The sequence below is a fragment of the Anolis carolinensis genome, chromosome 6 (assembly GCF_035594765.1).
Source record: "Anolis carolinensis isolate JA03-04 chromosome 6, rAnoCar3.1.pri, whole genome shotgun sequence".
Lineage (NCBI taxonomy): Eukaryota > Metazoa > Chordata > Lepidosauria > Squamata > Dactyloidae > Anolis > Anolis carolinensis.
In genome coordinates this window covers 7242844-7269902 of record NC_085846.1, presented here as the reverse complement: position 1 = coordinate 7269902, position 27059 = coordinate 7242844, and the positions used below count along the sequence as shown (strand labels likewise).

The window sequence follows — 27059 nt, the reverse complement described above, 5'->3', positions numbered from 1 at the left end:
AAATCCCTTGCCACATCTCTGGCTGTAAAAGGCCAGATTTTTCAGTTAATCCCATTGATGGAGATAGGCATATTAATATGACTCTGGTTAAACCAAAGTTTTAAAATAATAATAATAATAGGTAAAGGTAAAGGTTTCCCCTGACGTTAAGTCCAGTCGTGTCCGACTCTGGGGGTTGGTGCTCATCTCCATTTCTAAGCCAAAGAGCCGGCGTTGTCCATAGACACCTCGAAGGTAACGTGGCCGGCATGACCGCATGGAGCGCCATTACCTTCCTGCCGGAGCGGTACCTATTTATCTATTCACATTGGCATGTTTTTGAACTGCTAGGTTGGCAGGAAATAATAATAATACTTCATTTATATACCGCTCTATCTCCCCGAAAGGACTCAGGGCGGTTTCCAAAGACTACAAATACAAAACAACATACAATAAAATATAACAAAAATACATCATAGATAAAACACAGCAATTTCAGTTAAAAAACAATCACAGTGACAGCGATAAGAAAATAAGTCATTTTACGTGTTCTAGAAATACATGTACTTTTAGCTGTTTTACATACGCCTGGTTCTTTTTTCTTTCCCAGAACCAAAAGTAATTGAATAAAAATATTTCTTTAATATATTTATTAATCCATCAATGTGATTTCGAAGGCTTTCATGGCCAGAATCACTAGGTTGCTGTGGGTTTTCCGGGCTGTATGGCCATGTTCCAGAAGCATTCTCTCCTGACGTTTCGCCCACATCTACGGCAGGCATTCTCAGAGGTTTTGAGGTATATTGGAAACTAAGCAAGTGGGGTTTATATATCTGTCCAGGGTGGGAGAAAGAACTCTTGTCTGTTTGAGGAAGGTGTGAATGCTGTAATTGGCCACCTTGGTTAGCATTGAATAGCTTTACAGCTTCAAGGTCTGGCTGCTTCCTGCCTGGGGGGAATCCTTTGTTGGGAGGATGGCTGCCATAGATGCAGGCGAAACGTCAGGAAAGAATGCTTCTGGAAGATGGCCACACAGCCCGGAAAACTCACAGCAACCCAGTATTTATATCTCACTTTATCTCACCCAAAGGAGACTTACAATGGCTTAGCATAAAAGCATCAGCATACAATTTAAAATATATAAATAAGCAAACATTAAAACAGGATTAAATATAAACAGTATTAAAAATTCCCATTTAAAAACCACAGCACCCCCCTGAATTGAGATTTAAATTAGTCTGTTTGGATTATGCTGGTTGTTTTAAATTGTGGATGGATTTAAACTGACTTTTTTCCACAATGATATTCTAGGGCTGCAACAGCAATATATTACACCATGCATGGGCAAACTTGGACCCTCCAGGTGTTTTGGACTCCAACTCCCACAATTCCTAACAGCCTACCGGCTGTTAGGAATTGTGGGAGTTAGAGTCCAAAACACCTGGAGGGGCCAAGTTTGCCCATGCCTGCACTACACTGAATGAATGCAAGAGATCAATGCTATGGATTCCTGGGAGTTGTAGTTTTCCAAGGTCTTTAGCTTCCTCTGCTCCCAGGATTCCATAACATGGAGCTATAGAGCTCAGCAAACTACAACTCCCAGGGTTCCCTGGCAGTCAAACTGATGTCAAACTGTGTTAATTCTGCAGTGTGGATAGTTTAGATGGCCCTGTTTCAACACTGATTGCTTGTCTTAAAAAATCCCATCTGTAGTCACATTTAGAATGAATTAAAGGAGCTGAATGAAAGCTGCAACTCTGCAGTAACTCAAGGGTTAACAAGGAATCATTCTATTGGGTGACGTAATGGGACTCAGTCGCGTTGCATCATGGGATACGGTGCGGCCGGAGTCCAATTCCAAAGCATCTTGGGAAGTGTGGCAAGAGCGGTGCATTCTGGGATGCAGTTTATCATCCCATTGGCTTCCTGGTTGACCAGAAGTAGACCACGTGGTTTGTGTTCCTTTCTATCTTTGATGTTTCAAGCAGCAATTGAAAACTACTCGGTGAGATCTTGATCCTTAAATATATTATTACTACTGTTATTATTTTGTAGGATCTGTATGATCCTTTCCCAACATCCCCCAATCACCATGCTTGCTGGGGGATGGTGGGAGTTGTCCTAAAAGTCATTTGCCCAGGAGTGCATCTACACTGTCGAATTAACGCAGTTTGATACCACTTGAACTGCCATGTCTGAATGCTATAGAATTCTGGGAGTTGTAGTTTGGTGAGGCACCACTTTGGCAGAGAAGGATAAAGACCCTTACAAAACTACAAATCCCATGATTTCATAGCATTGAGCAGTTCTATAATGTGGATGCACCCAGAAAGTGAGTCTATAATAAGTGTATTGGGATATGGTAGATTGTCTTATTATTGGAAATAGTTAAATATTAGTTTAATATTTATTTTTTGTATGTGCTAAATCAGGCATGGGCAAACTTGGGACCTCCAGGTGTTTTGGACTACAACTCCCACAATTCCTAACAGCCTACCGGCTGTTAGGAATTGTGGGAATTGTAGTCCAAAACATCTGGAGGGCCCAAGTTTGCCCATGCCTGAGATGCATCCCGAAATTACTATGAGAACTGATTTCTGATTCCTGCTGAATTTCCCACCATAGGTTTTCAATTAAGAGAGGCCTCTCCGTTTCGTCCCGCCTCCAACTATGGGGGTGCCTCCGCACCCCAAGAAAGGGGGCAAAAAGAAGAAAGATCAGCGGAAACAAGCTCCACCTCCTGACTCGGTTGAAGCCAGTGGGAGCAAAGAAAGCAAAAAGGTGTCCATCCCCAAACTGGACCAGGCTTCGGCTGAGTATTTCCGTCGGGCTCATGACACCTTGAAATCGGGGTTCGAATCTGAGGAGGAGAAAGGTAAGATTCTTCGAGGAGAGGGCTATAGATGTGTGAAGGGTTAACTATCGAGCTGTTAAAGTTTGGGAAGGCATTTACATTGTAGAATTAATGCATTTTGACCCCACTTTGATTGACATGGCTCAATGCTATGGGATCCTTGGAGTCGTAGTTTGGTGAAACTTTATCACTCTGTGGCAGAGAAAACAAAGAACATTGTTAAACTACAATTCCCAGGATTCCATAATATTGAGCCATGCCAGCAAAGGTTGTGTCAATTTGCCATAAATCTGTGATATAGATGCACTCAGCTCCAATGTCTCCCCATCCATGATGCTGTATTGGGACACTGGGAGGTAAAGGTAAAGATAAAGGTTTTCCCCTGACATTAAGTCTAGTCATATTCTACTCTGGGAGTTGATGCTCATCTCCATTTTTAAGCCGAAGAGCCAGCATTGTCCGTAGACACCTCCAAGATAATGTGGCTGGCATGACTGGATGGAGCTCCGTTACCTTCCCACTGGAGCGGTACCTATTGATCTACTCACATTATCATAGTCCAATTGAAAAGCATTCCCACCTTCTGCTTGCATGGAGTCAAAAGGGAAGAAATAAGAACGGTGTGGTCTCTTTAATATTATTGACAATAATAGATGCTAATAGTTAGGTTGAGATGTGCTCCAGCTTCTAGTCCAAACTGTAAATGAGAGACGGGTAAGTATTATTATTACCTTTATTTATGTTTTATTATATTGAATTATGTTTATTTATATTTTGCCTTTTCTTTATACAAAGAGGCTCTATTATTATTATTTTATTATGACACAGCAAACAAGATAGATATGCTGGATTTCTTATCACAAAATCACAAGTCGAACACTTCCCGAGTGTCTAGGACTGTGTGATGTTTTATTATTATTATTATTATTATTATTACGATTACTATTGCTATTGAAGCTGTTCACAGTGGTGATTGTATTTAACTGCTGTGGCTCAGTGCTTACAGTCCTTTGGAAAACTACAACTCCCAGGATCTCATATCATTGAGCCATGGAAGTTAAAGTGGGGTCAGACTTCATTAATGCTACAGTGTAGATTGGGTATGGGGAAACTTCAGCCCTCCAGGTGTTTTGGACTTCAACTCCCACAATTCTTAACAGCCTACTGGCTGTTAGGAATTGTGGAAGTCCAAAACACCTGGAGGGCCCAAGTTTGCTCATGCCTGGCGTAGATGCATCCCTGGTGAAGTAGGATCAAGAAATGGAAGGATCTAACTTGGAGATTTGTTTCTCTGAAAATAATCAATGCACCTCTGGTTACTGTTGAATTGCTTTTTACCCCTCAGGTCTGTTTATTAGCAATGTCTTGGAAGAGGCTGAAGCAGTGGCCCTGCCCTTAGCCCTGGATACATCCGGTTCTCTGCTCCTCCAGGCCCTGATCCCCTCCACTTCATCGTCCAGCTTGAGCCGCTTCCTCCAGGCCTTGATCCCCTCCTTGCCCCTGGCTGCTTGCCACTCCTGTGGGGCCCACATCCTGGAGGCTGTCTTGCTGCGCTCCCCGTTACTGATCAGGGATGGTGCCGAGGACTCTGAGACGCTGGAGGACCTCGTTCTGGAACTGGGAAGGACAGTGCAGAAGGAACTGTCCACTTTTGCTTTGGACGCCCATGCCAGTTTTGTGGTGCGGACGCTGCTTCAGGTGCTCGGAGGGGTCCGAGTCGGGTCAGACGGAGGCCGAGGACTCCCGGGTTTAGGTGAGTGAGAACTAACCATATAAGTTGGCCATTCCTTATTTAAAAAATACTCACAAATCTTGAATTTTTTGCTATCAGCACTTGTTTCCACCTTTCAGTTTTTGGCCACAAAACTCCTGCCTGTTTGTTTGCAAGATGGAAGAGGGCAGCTGGTGGGCTCCCTGGAGAGAGACACATTGGAGAGTGTTTGAAATTGAGTTTCAATCAATGGAAAAGGGAAATACAATCAAACCTCCACATTTGCCATTGTTAGGAGCACAGGGCCCCTGTGAAAGTGAGAAACCACCACAACAGTAATAACACTATGTAACACGATACAGATTTTTTTTCCAGATTTTGTTGCATAGTGTAATAATGTGTTACCCATCTCTCTTAATGGCTCATGGAAGGATATAACACAGTCAAAACATGTCAACATAAAATATATACAACAAAATACATATATCAAAACACACAGTTATAAAATACATGCATAAAATACATACATATAAAATACACCAAAGCACAGGGTACAAAGATCAACATGTAGTGACAATAGAATGCAAATCGAAAACTCACGGTTCAAAGTTGACTGGGTAGGCCTGCCGGAAGAGATGGATCTTCAGTTGTTTCTTAAATTCTGACAGCTCATTTAGCTGTCAGATGTCTCCTTGCAGGTCATTCCATAGCCGTGTGTGTGTAAAGTAAAGGTTTTTCCTTGTCATTAAGTCTAGTTGTGTCTGGCTCTGGAGGGTTGGTGCTCATCTCCATTTCTAAGCCGAAGAGCTTAGCCGACGCCTCCTAGGTCATGTGGCCAGCATGACTGCATGGAGCGCCATTACCTTCCTGCTGGAGTGGTACCTATTGATCTACGCACATTTGTATGTTTTCGAACCACTAGGTTGGCAGAAGCTGGAGCTCACCCTGCTCCCCGGTTTCAGACTGCTGACCTTTCAGTCAGCAAGTTCAGCAGCTCAGCGGTTTAACCCGCTGTGCCATCGAGACTCCTCTGTGTGTGTATGTATGTCTAATTAAATACGTAAGTGAAGTAAGTTTTTTTTGTAACCTGGGAGGACACCTCTCTTGGAATTTTTAGGTTTTCTAGCACAGCTCTGTGGTCTACTTTTGCTGGAAGGTGAGCACATTGCATCGTAGGGCCTAGAGATGCCTAGAAAAGTGTTCTCTCTAGAAATCTCCAGGTCTTCCAGCATGACTGGTGGAAGTTGGTCATAGCATACACTGGATGACCAAGAGATTTCCAGATATAGTATTTTAAATCAAGTTTGTGAATAATCACATTTGCAAAAATCAGAACTGCAAACATAGGTGGACAACTGTAATGTAACTTCAGGATCTGCTAGGGTTTGGTTCCAGGACCCTGTGGATCCCAAAATCCCATCATATGTACAATGGTGTAGCAAAATTGCATCCTTTTATGTAAATGGAGTGAAGAGTGAATACTTCTACAAATCAAGGTACTATGTAGAACCTGTAGAAACATTTTGGGGAGAAAATGCCAGCATGCCTGAATATTCAAGGCATCTCTTTTGTCTCTAGTACTTGGAGTGGGCACTTTATTGTTCTTGCAGTTTTCTTTTCCTCACTCTGCCATTCTCTGTTAGGAATTTCAAGCTCTAGAGCAAAGCGGGCCAAACCAGAAAGTGATTTGCCTTTGGAATTTGAAGTCCCGGACTCCTTTATTTCCCTCCTCCATGAATTCGGTGGCTGCTTTCAGGAGCACATTTCAGGTGAGATGGAGCAACATTGTTTTGAAATGTGGACAATTAAATTTCACTTTAGATGCCTTAAAAAATGAAGAGATCACAGAACTAAAGCAGCCTTGAAAAATCCCTATCCGGTGTCTGTTTATGGGGGAATCTTGGGATATTATAGACATGGGCAAACTTGGGCCCTCCAGGTGTTTTGGACTTCAACTCCCACAATTCCTAACAGCCTACCGGCTGTTAGGAATTGTGGGAGTTGAAGTCCAAAACACCTGGAGGGCCTAAATTGGCCCATGCCTAGGATTATATGTACAACCTAAAAGTCTAGGGTCAGAGCATGGTTATAATAAAGGGAGGGAGAGGCACAGGTTCAATGCTGCCTTTTTAATTATCTTTGTTTCTCATCTTCCAGACTTTATTACCAACAAATATTTCAGCCTCTGCCTCCAAGTGGCCCTGGAAGTCTTACATAGGAAGCTGCCTGACTCCTGTTCAGAGCTGTGCTGCTCAGTGATTGGCTACCTGAGCTCCTGCAACCCGACCGCTGGGCAGAGGTAAACCCCATGATGATATTATTATTATTATTATTATTATTATTATTATTATTATTATTATTATTATTATTATTATTGTTGTTGTTATTATTATTTGCCTTGTCAGTGGAGGGGCAGTAGCTCCTGTTAAAACTAGTTGGATTTCATGCTGTATTTCAGTTGAGAGTCAAATAGCAGTCATTGATTTGAAGTAGTCCGTTGTAAATGCTGCTTTCCATTGAGTGTTCTGGGGCTATTTTCCTATGTTTGTCATCCCTGAAAACCTGACTGGGTTCTTTCTCTTCCCCAGTCCTCTCCTGGTGTTCCTAAAAGATGCCACCTGCAGCCGGGTGCTGGACAAGGTCCTAGAAGTGTCCAACCCAAAGGCCTTGCGGTCTTTCTACAAGGCACATGTCAAGGGGCAGCTGCGGGTCCTGGCGGAGCACGGAGTGGCCAATTTCACTCTGCAGCGGCTCATTCAGGCCGCCTCTCGGAAGCTGGTGAGCGGGAGAGCTACATGGATATCACTTGGAGGCTGCATGAAACCTTGTCGTCATTTGTAGTTTTTGATCTCCGTTCTATTCTGTAACAAGGCTTCTTCTCAAGGACCTTTTACCACTACACCATTATAACACCATGAATCCACTGTCACAGCAATATGCAATGGAATCTTAGGATTGGGCATTTTGGGAGGGACATACAGCCTCAGTTTCCATGCCATAATTCATACGAAGCTCATGTAAAAAGTGTTTTGATTTGGATTTAAAATTATCAACAACACAAGGTTTGGAGAATCTGTGGCCCTCCAGACATGGTGGAACTCCATTCGTCCTCCAACCGAGTTGACATGGCCAAGAACTATAGGATTTATATTCTAGACCAGGCCTAACAGCTGTTAGGAATTGTGGAAGTTAAAGTCCAAAACACCCAGAAACATCTGGATTTCCCTTGATCGATTGTTCTTGATGAACTCTCCAAATTCAATGAAGATTGGAATAGAAATTGAGTGGGCTTCTATCCCAATACCCTAGAACATGTCCTTTATTACAAAATAGAGATGGCGATAAAAGAGGCGGAATGAAGGAATCAAGCAGCACCTTCGACATTCACTGCTTTTTAGTCTAACCTTTCAAGGATGTTGGAATAAAAGGCCAGACTGAAATCCATGGAAGCTTATGCTATTCAGTGACAGATCTCCTTTCCAGTTCCAACTCTTGGAATCCTTCTCTTGCTCTCCATTTAATCCCTCCCTGGATTGGGTATATCGGCCCTTATGCATGGACCTGTGGTGGTAGTGTCTGCTGTGGTTAGTATGACCAGCTTTCCACCAAACTGAATATGAATGGACAGAGAATGCATCCACACCAGGCATGGGCAAACTTCGCCCCTCAAATCCCATCCCTATCTGGTTCTCATGGAGACATGCACCTGCCTTTTCCTACATTCTTTTCACAGCATTCCCTGATGGCTCTCTCTTTGTAAATGTTAATCTCTTCCGTGTCTCTCTTCCAGCTGGGACAACTCTTTGAGGAGCTGAGCCCAGGAGTGGAGGAGATCATGGCCCATGAGCATTTGGGTGTCATCACGGCGCTCCTGGGGGCCTGCAGAAAACGTGGGGCGTACCAGCAGGAGGTGCTGCAGATCCTCATGGAGGTAAGGCATCCTCCTGACTCCCCCTTCCCCATTTGCACCACTTTCCTGACTCTGATCGAACTCTTCTTTCTTTCTGCCTCATTTAGGCTTTTCACTGCTGGGAACCTCCCTCTCGCCAAGCGTCCTGTGTGCCTCTGTTTGCTTCTGTGTTGGCCTATGAAGTGTATTACAGTGAAGAGGATGGAGAAGATCCACCTCAGGGTCAGGTAAGGAATGATACAGAAAATACTAATTCTGACACATTTGGCACCTCTTTTTCTTGAACTTATTCTATGTTAGATTGTTGTTTATAAGAGCTGCTGTGCAGCAGTAAGAACCAATGCCTGGTTTACCTTATTTTCCTCTTTCCTCCTCTTTTGCTTTCCTCTTCTGTCATGTCTTTTTGATTTCAGGCAAGAGATGTCTCACGTCTTGTTGACTAAGTGTCTCTTGCCTGAAAGAAATTGCATAAATATTTGAAGAACATAACATGTTCAGTAGGTTGATTACTAATCTGCCATTTATGCCTCACTTTTTTCTGGTAAACAACATAACTTTAGATTTGGAGTAATTAATTGTTGATTATTCAGTTTTACAATAGGATTCCTTGGTTCTTAGTTAGCGTCTTAATCCTACACAAGAAAGAGACAGTAGAACTGTATCATCAGCATATGAAAGAACAGGGAGTGACATATTTGCAAGATTTGGAGGATGCGCACCCTCCTTTTCCATATTTCCAACTAATGAATTAATATATAAATTAAAGAAAATTGCTTTATTCCATTATAGGTCTGAATTTGGTCTCTTAGATGTCCCTGATGGTTGCATCTAATTCATAGCCATGCGTTTAATGTTTTGAACTTCTGGATTTAATGTTTCAAAGACCTCTGATTGTAATGTTAACATTTCAAACTTCTGGTATGAGACTGTAATAAATAAATTCAATTCAACGTTGACTATGTGTAAGCTTTTGGAAGTAGGGGTTAATAATAATAATAATAATAATAATAATAATAATAATAATAATAATAATACATTTTAGCCGCTCGAGGAAGGCCACAACATAGTTAAAACACACAATTATAAAAATATTCACTAAAATGCATATCTTAGAACCATAGAATAATAGAGTTGAAAGAGACCACATAGCCCATACAGTCCAACCTCCTGACATGCAGGAAAAGCACAATCAAAGTACCCCCAACAGATGACCATCCAGCCTCTGTTTAAAAGCTTCCAAAGAAGGAGCTTCCACCACACTCCAAGGCAGAAAGTTCCACTGCTGAACAGCTCTTACAGTCAGGAAGTTCTTTCTAATGTTCAGATGGGATCTTCTTTCCTGTAATTTGAACCCATTGTTTCATTGAGTCCTAGTTTCCAGGGCAGCAGAAAACAAGCCTCCCTCTTCCTTATGACACTCTTTCACATATTTATACATGGCCATCATGTCTCCTCTTAACCTTCTCTTCTGCAGGTTAAACATATTTCTGCTTAAAATATATTTCTGAAGAATCTGCATATTAAAATACTTAGAACAATTTAAAATTAAAAGTTATAATAATAATGAGGAAGAGTAAATGTACTTTAAGTCGAAAGCCATACAGAGAGAACTTCTCTGTTGGGCTGGATGTGGGCTACAAGGTGTTACACATCTATCCCACAAACCTGTGTTATTTTGTGGTCTGTTGTTATTTGCCTTCAAGTTGACTCTAATTATCCTGTTCACGGAGAAGTATTTTCTGTAGGAATTTGCTGTCTTCAAGGCAACTCTGTAGTAACATCTGAGGAATCATGCCATAGAATTACCTAGAGGACTTAGAAAATGTCTACAGATGCTATTCCAGCCTAAGTGCGGATAGGTGAAATTATAGCTAAAATAAAAATAAATATTGACTCATTCTTGTAAGTTGTACCTTTTCCCATTTCTTTCTTTCTTTTAGGAAGCCACATCCCATCCTTTAAGTTCAGTCTCATACCACGGTTCCCTTATGCTCCAGCACTTGCTACACTTTGCTGATCCCTCCATGGTGCTGCGCAGCTTCGGGGCCATGACTCCCAAGGATCTTGTCATCCTGGCTTGTGATCCTGCAGGAAGCCACGTTTTTAACGCTCTCCTGGACAGTCCCACTGTCCCCGAAAAACAGAGGCGGAAGGTGCTGCGGCTCCTCAAGGTGAGCATCAGATGAGCTTCCTGTGTGGATCTGGGTCTAAAAGTGATCAAAATCTGTAGTTCCTCCATTGGTTTTGCCAGCTGTTTTCTGGATAATTTGTACTGCTTTCTACCAGCCAAGACATGCAAATGTTTTTTGACTGGATCACACTGGGTAAACATTATGACAGATCTAATAATATCCAAATCTTTCTGTCTTTCTAGCACCAGGGAAGAATTTAGAACTGGATTTAAGATTCAGCCTTTTGTGGTTTTGATTAAGAAAAAGAAAGTTTACAATCCTCACGGTGGGCATGAAGTCCTGTGTGCCTGTCTTAGGGAAGTGTCAGAAGTTACATGGATCTGAATTTGGATCTGTGGTCTGCAGAGTGGGGTTCAAGTGATCCAGCATTAGCTGGAACAGATTGGATTATGTATAGATGGACGACTTCAAGGGGAGCCATTTTACTCATACCACCTCATTTGTGAGTGAAAAAAAAATCACAATCAGAAGTCACTACAGGTTGTGATTGGCTTAGCACCCAAAGTATTTTGGATTTTTTTTTAGTTTGGAATACTTGAATATGAATATGCATGATGAGGTATCTTGATGAGGTATCTTATAATCTGGAGGTAATTTTATACTCAGTATTTTAAGGTTTTTGGGGTTTTTTTTGCATGAAAGAAAATCAGACTCGAATCATCTGCAAAGGTTTGACAATCTTAGTCACCCATCTGGACAATTTTGGAGCATTTTGGGTTTTGGATTTCCAGATGAGGAATCCTTAACCTGTATTAGTCACAATTCTTGGGTTTGTCATCAGTAATGTATAAAATCTCATTAATTCTGTCTTCTTTCCCCTTTTTTCCCTTCTCCAGGGTTCCTACCTCTCTCTGGCTTGTAACAAGCATGGAAGTCGTGTCCTGGATGCCATTTGGAACAAAGCCAGTCTGCCAGCCAAGCAAGCCATGGCTCAAGAATTGGGTAGGGCTCTTGTTTTCTTCAACCCATTGCCTTGATCTGGGATTGTGGGTGAATGAATTGCTACAAATGGATCCTTAATCCACTCCAATTCCGTCCCTAGTTTGTGCCCCCCTCTTTTTTCCCACCACAGAAGCACTTCTCCCATAGGTGAACCCCCACTTTTTTGAGACTATCTCCCAGCATTATGGTTGTGGAGGTCTAGAGGTTGTCATCCAGAAAAGAGATATTGTTTTCTCACAACTTTAAATCCTCAGTATCCATGGGGTGGGGGGGGTGGGGGTGGGGATATCCTAGGACTTTGCATGGATATGCAGAATTGTGGTAATAGTCTATTACCTATGGTTAATATTGGTTTTACTTGGGTGCCATCCTGAGTTCCTTTGATCCAGATGGGATAGAAATATTAAAAAAGTAAATACAGGCAGTCCCTAAGTTATGAACAAGATAGGTCCTATTTGTTTGTTCTTAAGTTGAATTTATTTGTATGTTGGAACGAACTGGTATGCTTTTAAATGTTTTTTCTAGCCAAATATCTATATTATTTAGCTTTGGATAGCGTAGGGAAGGGTCAACACTCCTGTTGTGTTTCCTTTGTGGTCTGTGCCCCTGTTTAGAAGATTTCACTTTCCTTTCTGTGATAATTGGATTGTGAAAAAATTGGATTATTGTGGAAACAAGAATTGGTGATAAAGCTTCAGTCAAGACCCCTTTCCCCCATGGAATAACACTTTTAGGAGTAAATTTCCCTTCCCAGGGGTAATTTCTCTTACTTCCTATTGTCTCACCCCTGTTCTAAACTATGAGTTTTTTGTAAATTGAAAATTTTGACTTGGGGACTGTCTGTAATAATGGACTCAGATCCTTGGTCCATAGAACTCAGAACTGTTTACTCTGACTGGCTGCAACTCTTCAGGGTCTCAGGCAAGAGAGGGCCTTTCCTACCCCACCTGCAACTTGCTGATGTTTTTTGGAAAGGTGTAGGCACTTTAACCTGAGCAGAACCCTTCCTGCTTTTTGCTCTCTGAGCCTCTAAAATGATGCATGTCTCCCCACTTCCTTCCTTCTAGCTGAGCATGAGCCACAGCTCCGCCATGACCCTTTTGGCCATCATGTGTCCCGCAACTTTGCCTTGACCCATTTCCTCAAGCGCCGCCAGGATTGGGACCGCCATCAGGAGGCAGAGAAGAAGCGGAGGAATCTCTTTGCTGAGATCCTGGATGGTTGAATCAGGTCAAGGATTGGGACATTGCATACTTTTAGTTGCCGCTGTGGCGTTTTGCCCGTGAGAAGAAGCAAAGGACCTGCCATGTGGGTACTTCTCTGCGTTCATGCTCCACACAACAGTTCCTGAGCATAGAAATGCTGGAGGACAATGTACCAGGGGTTGTTGAGGGGCATCCCTATCATCTGCTCTGAAATGGATATAATTTTGCTGGTTATTAAGAACCCCCTTTTATAACATATGGACTGTTGTGTTCTTCCTTTGGGATGGTGCCAGTGAAATTGTTGACTGGGCCATTGACGTTATCATTACCTTTCAATTATACCAATAGCATTTTTGACAAGTTTACTTTTTAGAATGATTTTAGTTTCGAAGGGACATGGGCAGCCGTAGGTGTCCCTGCTTTGTCTGGTGGAAAAGATCAACATGGATCACTCCTTGTTATGCCTCTGTCCCTGGCAATATGCTTCAATCAGTTATTTTGAAAGAATTGCCGCTTCTGGGAACATATCACTATACTGTATTTTCCACCACCGTAATGTCCAATGAATTGGATTTCAATGGCACACCTAAAGAACAAAAGGAGAAACAAAATCTGGCTCATTGGGACAGGTGAATAGTTCAAACATTGTATGGACAGCACCAATACAGGGGTGTAGGTTCCCCAAAGTTGTTGCAATGTGCCATGCAGTTTTGTCACATAGACCTAAGTAGGGTTCCCTTCTATCGGGGTCTAATCCTCAACCTCAGTGCCTGGACTCTCTTCTCAAGGCCAAAGCAAAGGGGAGGAATCTCAGGGTGAGAACACTGCCTTCCTAAGTGTGCATCCTTGTGTTTGTTTCTTGTTGATTACATTTTGTGTGTGTACATCATTAGCAAGCCATGGCTCAGGAATTGGGTAGGACTGTTATTTTCTATAAACACTTTGATTCCTCCCATAGTTTGTACCCCAGCTCTCTTCCCAGTACTGAAGCAGCTTGACTTGTCCTACTATAGGTGAACTTACAGCTGAGTTCCTCACTTTTGGGGTGTGGAGGAGTTACTGTCAACTGGGATAGATATTGTGTTGCATCAAATCCATTGACTCAATACGCCAAGCACACACTTAAGTTGTTTGAAGCTACTATAGCCACCATTTATTGAGCTTGTTGGTGCCCTCTTTTAGTATAAGGGAGCAGGAAGAGTAAAGCAAGTCCCTAGTTTGAGGTCCTCTGAGATTGCACCCATTTAATTGGTGGCCCCAGATGGGTGGTAACCTGGAGCTTTGGCCAGCCGTGGGTGGAGCGCATTGCAGGAAAGAATCTCACTTCTGTGTTGGATGGTAGAAAGGTTTCAGTCTTCGTAGACACGCAGCCTGGCACGATGATGCGAGGTGTCTCCACCGTCCAAGAGGCGACGGATATAATGAGAGGCACCCAGAAGGATGTGCCCAATGCCTTGCATGACGGAGGAGGTCACCCTTAAGATCTCCCTTGAGATAAAGAAGAGAAAAAAAATTATATATAGGCTGAGCATCCCTTATTTGCCCCCAGATAGTGACCCTTTAAATTTGTGATGGTTCAATGTCCATACACTTTGATACACACATTTATTTAAAAAATTGTGCATCAAATTTCCTCTAGTCTATGAATATAAGGTGTATAATAAGAAATATAAATGATTTTATTTTGATTTGGGACCTGATCACATTGGGATATAATCTATTTATATCAGTATGCATACTGTAGTTTTTTGAGGACTGGATGCATACTGTATTGAGACAGGATGCATACTCTCTCCATCACTTTCGAATTATGATTCTTACGATTTGAAAATACTGTGCTTTGATTCATCACACCACAGAGGGTTGGCTCTTCCCAGTCCATTCAAATGCTTCCCTATGTCACTTCTTATAATATTTTTCTCTAATATTGTGCAGTGATACAGCCTGGAGGTCTCAAACTACTGTTCTTGTGAGTTTTTAGCTAATGGAATGCATACTGATTTTCTGATCACACGTAAAAACAGTGCCTCACCAAAATATAAAATTATAGTAAATCACAAAAACATGATTAGAATTTTGTTTGCAATTACTCTGTTTCTGCTATGTTTTGCAGACGGATTACAATGGATTACTAACGGAATGGAGCAAATGTCATGTGATAGGACCCGTTCAGAATTCTGTTCAAAGAGTCACAGAAATTGAGTATATCTCATTGTGATAAAGTCCCACTGCCAATATATATCATTATGTACCTTTAATGGACAGAGGTCTGTATCCTAGGAGGGGGAAGAAAGATGCCTTGCATGCTCACCTCAACACTTTTTTGGGTCCCAGGCACTTGAAGTCACAACTCATGGAGTAAAGCCCATAGAATGTGGCTGAGATGTTAAGACTGCCAAAGAGGTCACGCGGGTTGAGCTTGTAGATGTCGAACGTGATGCGGGCAATGTCCCGGCTGTTTCGGGGCTTTTCACCACTTAGTGCATATGACCGACCACCTCCCTGTCAGTGGAAGAATAGAGAAAGGGTGGGCAATTGCAGACAAGCAGGCTCAGAATACTAATTTCGGGATGAATAATTGGATGACTACCACTGCTGGCCAGCATCTTGGAGGGGTTGATGGAGAAAGGGGCGGTGGAAGGCATGACCATGTCTGGTTATAGAGACATATCCAGACCCCAGGTTCCTTTTGCTCTTGCACAAAGGAAACCACAGGCTGCCTTTATGGTTTCATCCCCCTCCTCACCTTGCTGTGACTCCACTTCTGGCCCTTTTCTAGCACCATCACGGTTGTGTTATCCTCCAAGGCCTCGAAAAACTCTTCAGTCTCCAACAAAGTGCCGTCCTCCTCCAACACCAAGGACATGATGCCTGACACCAGCAATGTCTCTCTTGCCTGAGAAAGAAGGAAACAGGGGTGAACTGATCAAAGACTGGCATCCTGTCAGCTGTAAGTCAACCTTGTGTATATCATTTTAACTTATTGCAAAGATTGGTGTTTGGTCCCTCTCTCCACAACAGTCGTAGATCTCTGACTCACCTGTAAAGTCACGTTTGTCTCCTTCAACAGCCAATCTGTGGCTGGAGAAAAGTGGGAATGGGATTGGGGTCTACCTATATCTCTGTAGTCAGATGTGAAATGATGACCCCATCTACTGATGGATCATGACAGACGGAGTAATGCTTTTGCATCTGGTTATGAAAACTAGGCAAATATTTCTCTGGTTGTGTCTTCCTGCCTGGCAGAATGGGGCTGGACTGGATGGCCCTTGTGGTCTCTTCCAACTCTGCGATACCATGATACCTTACTTGCTCTCCACCAGCCAGCAAAGGACCATGAAGGAAGAATGCATTCATAACATGATAAATTTGGGAACTGGGGAATGGCTACACACTTTCCAACATGGGATAGGTGTGGCTGAGTAACATTGCCCAAGATGGCAAACGCTATGAATAAGGAGGAACACATTAGCTAGCAGAGGCCACAACAATTTGATTTTGGCTGTGACCCCTGGGAAGAACATGGCATTGTATCTCCTCTCCCCGCTTGATGCAATCATGGAAGAAAGGCTACCTACTTTCACCAACAACTCATGCAAGGTCCCTGCCATCAACCCCTTGCGGATGTTGCGTTTGTGGTCGCAGACACGGAAGGGACGCTGTGGTGGAGGGCTAGGGGACCAGACTCGCCGGGTGAGTTCTGAACCTGCATTCGAAACTGACCTGTAAGGAAGGAAACACAGACCAAGATACTGTGTCATCTGACCTCCAAAATCCACCATAAAAGCCAGTCAGCTATTGTGAGTAATTGAATGGTTCTGGTAAGCAAAATGTTATAGGATGACAGGACTGGCCTGCTTCCACCAGCCAGCGATTGTGCGACAGAGTCATCAGAGAGCCACAAAACTATTCCCCAAGCGAGCTGCCTGGTTATTAAGGTGGATTTTGAAGGACAATGCTGCCACAATCATAAAGGTGAATAGTTGCATCGTCATAAGTCTATTTTACATCACTATAACAGGACACCAATTTGGGTGTTCATTGCACACCTACAGCAGGTTCTAGGAAGGACTTTGGATTAGTAGAGGTTGAATATCCCTTATCCAAAAGGCTTGGACTCTACATTGGGTCCCAATCCAGAGAGATAAACAAGGCAACAATAACTACTACTCAATGGCAACAAATGAAATAAACCAGCATACTACTTAGGACAATCCGATAATCTCCACATCAAATATGTCATCATAGCCCAGCTGTTGGAAAGCACTGACAACTATGGGTTAGCATCCTTATGTTTTGTCCATTGTATGAAGCAGGATAGTGGTCAAGCTAGACTTTGGTCGGTTTCTAGGTGGCACAGACCTTCTACGCAATGAAGAATTCTTTGATATCCTAACATTTACATACTTCTTACCATTCCTGTCCAAAATGCCATTTTGTCTCTATTTTTTCTTCTCTTGATGACAACAACCTATCATGCCTTTTTATTTTCTTCTTTGACTTTCTTTTTTCACCAGGCAAAGTCTTATCTCTCACATCTTCATAGATCCATGCAAAATAAAGGTTAAACATCCTTTATCCGAAAAGCTTGGGACCAGAAGGTGTTTGGATTTGGGATTTTGGAGTGTTTTGGAATTTTGAATAATGGATGCTTAACCTGTACTCTCAGAAATCCCCAGCCTGCTTGGCTAGACTGGTTGCAAATTTCTTATTTCAAATATGAGTTGTACAAGAACTAATGTGCTGTTTGGTTTGGAGCCACACTAGAGCTACCACATAAGGAGCATCCCAAGCCTTGTGATTTCATGGCTCAAATCCTGAAAATCTAGAGATAGTCATCACTGGAAATAAAGAAAGTGGGCCAGAAGAGTTTGCCATTTCAAAACAGTCATAGTTCATACGTTGGGTTGTGGGATGAGGGCTTTTGTATCATGTACTGGTCTTATGTATTCCGCTTTGAGTCCCATTTGTGGGGGAAAGCAGGAGAAAAGTAAATAATAAGAGTCTCTTTTTAAGACACTGTTGTTACCTTGAGATTCCTCCCTCTTACCCCAAAGGCTGGGGAAGGACAGTCCAGGCTTCCAGATTTGGTAATCCTACTAGTGTATCATGAATTTATATCCTTCCCACAGTTGCTTTCTAAAATGGTCTTAATTAACCCCCCCCCCCCCTCACCCAGCATAATGTATCAACAGGGTGATGTGGAAGCATTTATTGCCATATCTTTTGGTCCTTGTAGGACGTCAATGTCAGAGTCCAAGTTCCACTATGAGAAGGAAGTGATAGCAAGAACTATCTGTGCACTTGGGCTTGGCTGATAACATTAAAATATAAACATTATCTTTCGAAGAGTCGAAGCTGTTTGTTTCATCTGCCCTTGGTATAAATTCACAATATAAAATGATTGTAAATTCAAAGTTGAAATTGAATGGCTCATTCCATGCTAGCCTGAACAAACGTAGCCCCATCTAATGTTAGAAACTAAGCAGATGGGAAATCACCAGAAAGGAAACCAGGGATCCCCACAGGGCCAAGAAATAATCCTGAGAGCTGTATGGCCTTATCCACACTGCAGCATTATAGTACATTGCCACCAAGCACATAGTCACCACATTAATTGCCATGGCTCAATGTTATGGAATTCTGGGTTTTGTAGCTTTGTGAGATATTTATCCTTCTCTGTCAGAGAGCTCTGGTGCTTCAACAAACTACAACACCCATGATTTCATAGGATGGGGCTACAACAGTTAAAGTGTGTCAAAATGCGATAATTCTACAGTGTTGATGGAGGGGGTTATCTGCCCATAGTTATAGTCCTATCATCATCATCATCATCATCAAATTTTATTTACCGTATATCCCACTTTTCTCCTCATAGGAATCTAATAGCCACACAATCTAATAACAATGTACAACAAAGCAAATACAAAAATAAATAAATAAATATTAGAGTGTGGATATAAATTTGAAATACAATTAAACTTACATTTAAAATTCACTCTAGAATTCGCAGATTAAGAACTCTGGGGCTTCACTACACTATAAATCCCACACTGTGATCTTAGATGGGGTCAAATCTCCTGTCACCCCCGATTTCCAGAATCCATAGCCTAGAGTGTTTGTACATTATAGAATTAATACAATTTGATACCACTTTAGCTCCATGGCTCAATGCTATGTAATAATAGGAGCTGTCATTTGGGGATCCTCTCGACAACAGGAAGGCACCAGCTCTCTTCGGCAAGGAAGGCTGAAGACCTTGTAAGGCTACAACATCCAGGCTCCCATGGCATTGAGTCTTCGCAATTAAAATAGTATCAAACTGCATTAATTCTACAGTATAGAATCCTCCAACCGACTTCCCTCTTTCTTTTTGAGGGCCTGATCCTTCATTATCCCCAAATGCTTACTTTATCAAAGTTGTAGGCACCAAAGCATTGATATACTCCATAATGCAAGGAAAGAACTTCTGTGGTTCTATGAAGATGAGCTTTTTTCCCCACTTCCTTCCTTCCTTTCTTCTTGTTGTTAACGTTGTTGTAAAGAGACAACTAGTTGGTCTGTTTTGTCTACTTGGACTCTGGACTTTACTGCTCATGCGCAGGAAGTTATGGGGGGAAATTGGGGGCAAATTCCAAGGTGAGTCATTGAAAGCAGGGCTGGATAACTGAGTAACTTCAGGCTTCATGCTCTGTGTAACCTCAGAGTTGTCTGTTCAAGTGGCCTCTAGGAATTGTGGGAGTTGAAGTCCAAAACACCTGGAGGGCCGAAGTTTGTAAAATGCCTGCTCAAGAGTTTACTTCTATAAGCACGGATTTCTTTAACAGAGGTTCATAATTTAGGTTTTTTTTTGGTATATCAACCATAAAAATGTGTATGTCATGCATAAGAGATTCTCAGTTTGTATTAAAAGTACAGTAGAGTCTCACTTATCCAATACTCGCTTATCCAACATTCTGGATTATCCAACACATTTTTGTAGTCAATGTTTTCAATACATCATATTTTGGTGCTAAATTCGTAAATACAGTAATTACTACATAGCATTACTGCATATTGAATTACTTTTTTGTCAAATTTGTTGTATAACATGTTGTTTTGGTGCTTAATTTGTAAAATCATAACCTATTTTGATGTTTAATAGGCTTTTCCTTAATCCTTCCTTATTATCCAACATATTGGCTTATCCAACATTCTGCCGGCCCGTTTATGTTGGATAAGTGAGACTCTATTGTAAGTGGATATAAACCTGTTTCTTATATTGTCACTAATGGCTTTGGACTCAGCTCACAACATGTGGGCAAAGTGTCTTGATTTCGTATAGGAACAGGATGTGATGTCCCTTGGTTGGAGTGGAAATAATCTTAAGGCTCGGTTGAAACTTTCCAGGTACTTTTGGGGTTCCCGAAAGCATCAGGAGGCTGAAACTCAAATAATAATGCAAAGTGATGCAAAACTTTTATTCATTTGCATCTTTGTTTTCACACCTCTGGCCCACACTTCAACTCCTTGGCTATTTTTAAGCCCTGGTTTGCAAGAAAGGCCAGGAGGAGGAAGAGCAAAGCTAGATGTGGTCAGCTCTGCCTCTGAGATGGAAACCACATTTCTGGGGTGGCCAGACAATGCCATGAACCTGTAGACTGAGAAGTGTGCTTGGCTGGAAGTGTGCAGATTAGTTGCTGGCTGGCAGGAGGATCAAACAATGCAGTTTTTGTCTTAGTCTTTGCTGTCAGAGCGTCTTGTAAATGAGCTGGACACCCCCGGCTCTGTCAGGAGAGGATCAGAGGACCATCATTGGGAGCCTCAAGGTGTTCTGGTTGAGGATGGAGTCCTTAGCTTTGGTGACAGGTTTGGACATCCCTTTCTTCACTTCTTGCCACTGTCATTTTCTTTTCCTGCATTCATCATCTCACTGCTCTTCGCCCATTGTCTCTCCACCTCTTCTTTACCTGGATCATGGGTTGGCTCTCTCTAGGGCTTGGAGGACCATATAGATCTATCTCAACACTTGGCCAACATGATCCTGAAGTAGCCCCATATGGTCATCCAATTAAAATAGACCCATGTCATCATCTACTGCACCCCAACAGCATCCAATTTGAGGAAGTAGAAGTAATTCTTTGCGATTCTCAGTTGCTTCTGCAGGCATCATGTGAGGGTGTGGTTTGAGGTCTCCTCTGTCAATTGATGGAGACCCCATAAATCGTGTACAGGTTTTCTTAGGCCAGGAATTTTCCCTACCCCCATTATATTTTTTCCTAAATCACTTGACCGTTTCCCCAATTGTAAATATTTGTACCATTCTAAGATGGCAAGGATAGGGAGTATGAGGTTATTAAAAATATGTCCATAAGAATTAAAGACAATTATTACAAAATGGTATGGAGGTGGTACCTAACTCCCATTAGATTAAATCAGATTGATAAAAAAAATACACAAATCAGTGCTGGAAGGCTGTCAGGAAATAGGTTCATATCTTCATATGTGGTGGTCATGTAAAATTATCCAAAATTTTTGGGAAATGATATTTAAAGAAATAAAAGCAATAATAAAAATAGAGATAGAGAGTACACCTAAATCAGCATTGTAGTAAAGTTGTAATGGAAAAGTTAAGAACTGATAATATGTTTAAAGATGTACAATATGATATGTCTAAGATATTGTAAAATGAGGAAATAATGTATACTTACACATTTTGATTGCTAAATTAATAAAAAATTATATAAAAAGGCCAGGAATTTTCAGAGGTGGTTTGGCCCACTTCTGAAGTAGAGCCTAAAACCTGGTCTTTGTTGACTGGCTCTCATCCTTCTCAAGGTCTTTCTGATGCTTTCCTATCCTCCTTGAATCCTCTCTCCTTTCATGCCTCCTGTTTCCATTGGAGTATGAAAGGTGAAGCTAACTAACTGCTTTCTTTTTTCTTCTTTTAGTGGCATCCTCAGTTCTTTGCTGGATGGGGACATTCACAGGTAAGAATAAGAAATTCATGCCTGGGTCCAGAACCCCAATGTAGGGATGGAAGAGTTCAATAAGGCCTAACCTTGTGTCTGATGGCTTAAGGACTTCTCTGGACCTCTGGTTGAATGAGACGGTTTTCTTGAAAGGTGCAAATCGGTATATGAGGGTTGAATGAAAAGTAATGCCTCCACCTTTGTTACTTTGGTTTGGATGGGAATATTTTAATAAATCAAACGCAGAAATAATCCTTAGAATGTGCTCTTTAACTACCACTATTGACTTTTCCACATAATCACCAGACAATTGGATACATTTCTGCCAATGATGAGCAAGTTTTCTGAAGCTTTCATGGAAGAAGTCAACACTCTGTTTCCGCAACCAGCGTCTCACAGTATCCGTCGTACACAGATCTTCCGATACCAAAGCAAAGCAATAATGTGACCCACATGTTCTTGTGAAATGCCGATTATGCTTGAAATTTCTCTCTGAGTGAATCAATCTGTCAACCTTTTGCTTGTGAAACTCGGTGGTTGCTGTCACAGGACTTCCAACTCTTTGTTTGTCACGCAAGTCAGATGTTCCCACCTCAACATCTTTAAACTTAACTCGCCCAACGATGCACAGGACTCACATCAACACAATCACCATAAACAGCTTGCATTCTCTGATGCATCTCCTTTGGGGTGACACCTTCTGCTGTCAAGAATTCAATGACTGCACGTTGCTTAAGTCGCATTGACAACCGTCTGCACAGGGTTCCATACTTCGCACTTTAACAACACAACCGTTCAATGCTAAGGCTTCCCGCCAAATGGAACTAACTGTAGAGAAGAGTCTACTGAACAAGCCAGTACCTGCCGCAGACCAGGACTGCCATCTGTTGAAGAGTTACGAAGGTGGAGGCATTACTTTTCATTCAACCCTCATACTTTCCTCATTACTGGGTCTTCGTATTTGTTTTCTACTGGAGATCAGAAGGTGGAAGGTAAAGAACAACTTCCTTCTTTTCTCAGGTACTTGGGTATCTGCATCTCTTCCAGCCCCTACGCTCTCCTTGTCCCCTCCGTTCAGCACCTTTTCCAGAGGAGAGTTGGTTCGTCTGGACTGCGAAGCCCCAGCAGGACAAACGGGATCGTGGTTCTTCTTCTCTCGAATGAACCGATGGCACCAGTGGATTAAATACAAGGATCAGGGAATGCATTCTTTGCAGATTGCCACAACACACCTCAAGCCAAAGGAATTCTTTGCTTGCATTTACAAAGCAGAAGACAACAGAGGGAGAAGTTTTGAATCTCAACGGAGTAGAGGTGTATTTTTCTCTATCATCGGTAAGTCTTTGCTTTCCTAGTGAATTATTTCACTTGTTCAGAAGACTAGTCTGGTCTGAAAGTTATACATTTTGAAGGAAAATATCTCTGTATTTAGCAGTTGAGACAAAACTGTGGAGGAGAGGGAAGCTGTGCAAAGGGATCCTAATATTCTAAATTTCTCTAGAAGGAAAAATTGTTATTCTACAATGCAACTATAGCAGGCATGGGCAAACCATGGCCCTCCAGGTGTTTTGGACTGCAACTCCCACAATTCCTAACAGCCGGTAGGCTGTTAGGAATTGTGGGAGTTGCAGTCCAAAACATCTGGAGGGCCAAAATTTGTTTATACCTTTACTATAGCCCATATATCATTGTGATCATTGTATTGCCTAACTGGCTGGCTGGTTTTCTCTCCTTTTTGTGTGGTGGAATTACAGAGTGCCCGAGAGCTCCAGTTCTTTCCCCAAATTCTCAGCATCCCTTTTACATCGTGGGAGAAGAAGTCACCCTGAACTGCGCAGCTCATGAAGGACAAGCTGTAGCGGGATACAGATTTTTCCAGGAGAAACAAGACCAGCAACTACTCTTCTTTGAAGGGCAGAAGCCACACAAAGACTTACAAGTGGATGAAAATGTCGCTGGACGGTTTTCTTGCAAGTACTGGATTCTGACTTCGGAAGGGAGGCAGATTCAGTCCCTGGAAAGTAAGAGGTGAGCTGTTTGTGATGGGATGAAATTGCAGTGCTTTTGATTATTTTAATGGGAAGCAAAGAAAGAAGGCAACGTAAGGATAGCGACGTAAGGAATTGATTTATACCCCAACATTCTCAGATCAGGAAAAGAACCTGCCATTACAGATGTAATGATCATCATTGAGATGCAGTGGGATCTCATTCTGGTTTCCTTCTTTTGAAAAATAAAAATCTTTTTATGATCTTTGGAAGTCATAACCTTTTGAAAAATGATGCCATAACCTCTTGGTAAAAAGCATGACCTCTTAGTCATAACCTTTTGGGAAAATGGCATTCATGCAAGGCAATCAGATTTCTCAGTTGTTAAATTGATCTACCTAGGTATTTCTTTGAACTGTTAAGTCAAAGATGTGCCAATGTACAAAAAACATATATATATATGTGTGTGTATAGCAGAGTTTCAGAAGTGTTCTTTTAGTTGCCCAAAAACATCTACTCTCCCTTAAAATATATTTGCATTTAAATCATGCTCTCAAGAGACAAAAATAAGCAGACTTCTTTAAAAGTAACAATAGTTGGTTCTACTCACAAACTTCATGTATTCAGCATACAGGTACTTTGCATATCAGTCCAGTTACAGATAGATATTTGGAGCAGTTTGTCTGTGCAGGTAACACTGGGTATATTTCTCATAATCAACAGACAAAAGTATATATCTGTTCTGAGAGTCCAATGGAGTCTCTGTTTAGTCTGAAAGTCCAATGGAGTCTGTAAGCATACTGTTCCTCCTAAAGTCTAAAACATACATCTTCTACAGTCTTCCACTGTGTCTAAAATGGAGTCTGAGTCCTAAACAAGCCCAGATCTGATGACATGGTCTGCAGCCCCTCCCCCAATTAATGGTTAAGGAAAACTGTACACCAATACACATATATACAATACAGTAAGAGCAATCTGAATCATATACATAACAAATAACTAGTAGAGCTTGAGAAGGTTGCTATTTCCAACACCTTCATCTGCCCTTTTTTCTTATATTATAATTTGGCTATAGTTCTCCATGAAGTTGTCTGATGACACCATGGCTTCCTCTTCAACTCACCAGATTCATAACCAAAGATCCATCATGGCATTTCCGATTTATCTTTTGTCAATGATTCTTCTCCAGCTCATCCTCCAACTCCAGAACTGAATATAGATCTTCCATCTGGAGTGCTACTGGAAGGGGACACCCTGCTTATCACTTGTTTGTCCAATGGGAACCACACAGAGAAAAGTTTCCATTTCTTCAAGGATGGAGCTGAGATTGGGACCACCAACCAAGGGTCTCTGAATTGCTCCAAAGGGCCTGGAAGTGCCCCTTCCAAGGTCTCTCTGAGCATCTGCCTACAAACTCAACCCAACCACACCGGGGTATATACCTGCAGGTATGAAGAAAACATGAGCAGCAGGTGGATTATAATAATAATAATAATAATAATAATAATAATAAAACTTTATTTATACCCCGCCACCATCTCCCCAATGGGGACTCGGGGCGGCTTACATGGGGCCATGCCCGGGAAAAATACAATATAACACAATATAATATAAAAACAACATATCAATTACAATTACAACAATACAATAAAGAATCATATACAGTACAACACAAAATCCAAAGAGCAATATAACAGGGCAGGCCGCACTAACACTCAGTTAAAACTCGGGGTGAGAAAAGGATAAGAAAAAGGATAAGAATAAAACCACAGGGAACTAAGGAAAAGATAGCAGACAGTCTAGAGGATAAATAATGGGGGCGTAACAAAAGCATGTAACAGTTACTCTCCGAAAGCACATCGGAAGAGCCATGTTTTTAGATCTTTCCTAAAGTCTGAAAGAGTGGGGGCTTGCCTGATTTCAATGGGCAATGAGTTCCATAAACGGGGGGCCACAGCAGAAAAGGCCCTCTCCCTAGTTCCTACAAGGCGGGTCTGGGATAAAGGCAGTGGCGACAGGAGGGCCTCCCCTGACGATCGCAGAGATCGGGCAGGTTTATGGTAGGAGATACGGTCACGAAGGTAGGTGGGTCCCAAACCGTTTAGGGCTTTATATATGATGGTCTGCACCTTGAATTGGGATCGGAACATGAACGGAAGTCAGTGGAGCTCTTTAAACAGGGGAGTAGATCTCTCCCTGTAATTCGCCCCAGTTATTAATCTGGCAGCCGAGCGTTGGACCAGTTGTAATTTCTGAGCCGTCTTCAAGGGAAGCCCCACGTAGAGCGCATTACAGTAGTCCAGTCTAGAGGTAACTAGGGCATGGACCACCGTGGTCAAGTCAGACTTCACGAGGTATGGTCGCAGTTGGCGCACAAGTTTGAGTTGTGCAAAAGCCCTCCCGGCCACCGCCGACACCTGCGCTTCAAGCGTCAACGCTGAGTCCAGGAGGACCCCCAAACTGCGGACCTGTGATTTCAGGGGGAGTGCAACCCCATCCAGCACAGGCTGCCACCCAATACCCCGATCTGACGAGCGACTGACCAGGAGGGCCTCTGTCTTGTCAGGATTGATCCTCAGCTTGTTCCTCCTCATCCAGTCCGCCACAGCGGCCAGGCACTGGTTCAGCACCCGAGGGGCTTCCTTGGAGTCAGGTGGGAATGAGTAGTGGATTTGTGTGTCATCTGCGTAGAGATGGCAACACCCTCCAAAACTCCGGATGACCTCTCCCAGTGGTTTCATGTAGATGTTAAATAGCATGGGGGATAGAATAGACCCTTGCGGGACCCCACAGGTCAATGGCCAGGGGTCCGAGCAGGTTTCCCCCAGCTTCACCATCTGGGAACGGCCCTCCAGGAAGGACCGAAGCCACAGCAGAACTGTGCCACCAAGTCCCATCCCGGCGAGCCTCCCCAGAAGGATACCATGGTCGATGGTATCGAAAGCCGCTGAGATGTCCAAGAGAACCAGCAGGGTCACACTCCCCCTGTCCAGCTCTCTGCGGAGGTCATCCACCAGGGCGACCAAAGCCGTCTCGGTGCTGTGCCCAGGCCTGAAGCCAGACTGCGAGCGGTCCAGAAAATCGGTGTCATCGAGGAACTCCTGGAGCTGCGTAGCAACCACCCGCTCCAGAACCTTGCCCAGAAATGGGAGGTTGGAAATTGGCCTGTAGTTGTTACATACAGATGGGTCTAACGAGGTCTTTTTTAATAATGGCTTTACTACCGCCTGCTTAAAGCAGGATGGAACTGACCCTTGAACCAGGGAGGCATTTATAATAGCCACAAACCAATCCAACAACCCATCTTTGGCCAGCTTCACCAGCCAA

General features: G+C 42.5%; 2 protein-coding genes across 2 annotated transcripts; one reads left to right on the top strand and one right to left on the bottom strand.

Annotated features, from left to right (window-relative positions):
• Positions 1–1852: 1852 nt before the first annotated feature.
• On the top strand, positions 1853–13049 carry nop9 (NOP9 nucleolar protein). The gene is made up of 11 exons (XM_062984367.1): positions 1853–1984; positions 2605–2854; positions 4179–4586; positions 6188–6313; positions 6702–6843; positions 7133–7322; positions 8335–8475; positions 8562–8681; positions 10395–10625; positions 11483–11588; positions 12656–13049. Exons 2-11 carry the CDS (start codon positions 2650–2652, stop codon positions 12811–12813), a joined length of 1827 nt encoding a protein of 608 aa, XP_062840437.1. The 5' UTR covers positions 1853–1984; positions 2605–2649; the 3' UTR covers positions 12814–13049.
• Positions 13050–13920: 871 nt separating this feature from the next.
• On the bottom strand, positions 13921–19383 carry cideb (cell death inducing DFFA like effector b). Its single transcript, XM_003226649.4, has 5 exons — positions 19204–19383; positions 16372–16516; positions 15540–15689; positions 15105–15295; positions 13921–14281 (listed from the first exon to the last, which is right to left on the bottom strand). The coding sequence occupies exons 1-5, from the start codon at positions 19242–19244 to the stop codon at positions 14143–14145; spliced, it is 666 nt and encodes a 221-aa protein (XP_003226697.3). The 5' UTR covers positions 19245–19383; the 3' UTR covers positions 13921–14142.
• Between the last annotated feature and the right edge of the window lie 7676 nt (positions 19384–27059).

Coding starts and splice junctions, on each gene's coding strand:
- cideb (XM_003226649.4), bottom strand. CDS start 19,244: ATGGAGTATATCAATGCTTTGGTGCCTACAACTTTGATAAA. Junction 16,517..19,203: donor GTGCCTACAACTTTGATAAA/GTAAGCATTTGG, acceptor CCTTCCTTACAG/GTCAGTTTCGAATGCAGGTT. Junction 15,690..16,371: donor TGCATGAGTTGTTGGTGAAA/GTAGGTAGCCTT, acceptor CTTCTTTCTCAG/GCAAGAGAGACATTGCTGGT.
- nop9 (XM_062984367.1), top strand. CDS start 2,650: ATGGGGGTGCCTCCGCACCCCAAGAAAGGGGGCAAAAAGAAGAAAGAT. Junction 4,587..6,187: donor CCGAGGACTCCCGGGTTTAG/GTGAGTGAGAAC, acceptor ATTCTCTGTTAG/GAATTTCAAGCTCTAGAGCA. Junction 11,589..12,655: donor AGCCATGGCTCAAGAATTGG/GTAGGGCTCTTG, acceptor CCTTCCTTCTAG/CTGAGCATGAGCCACAGCTC.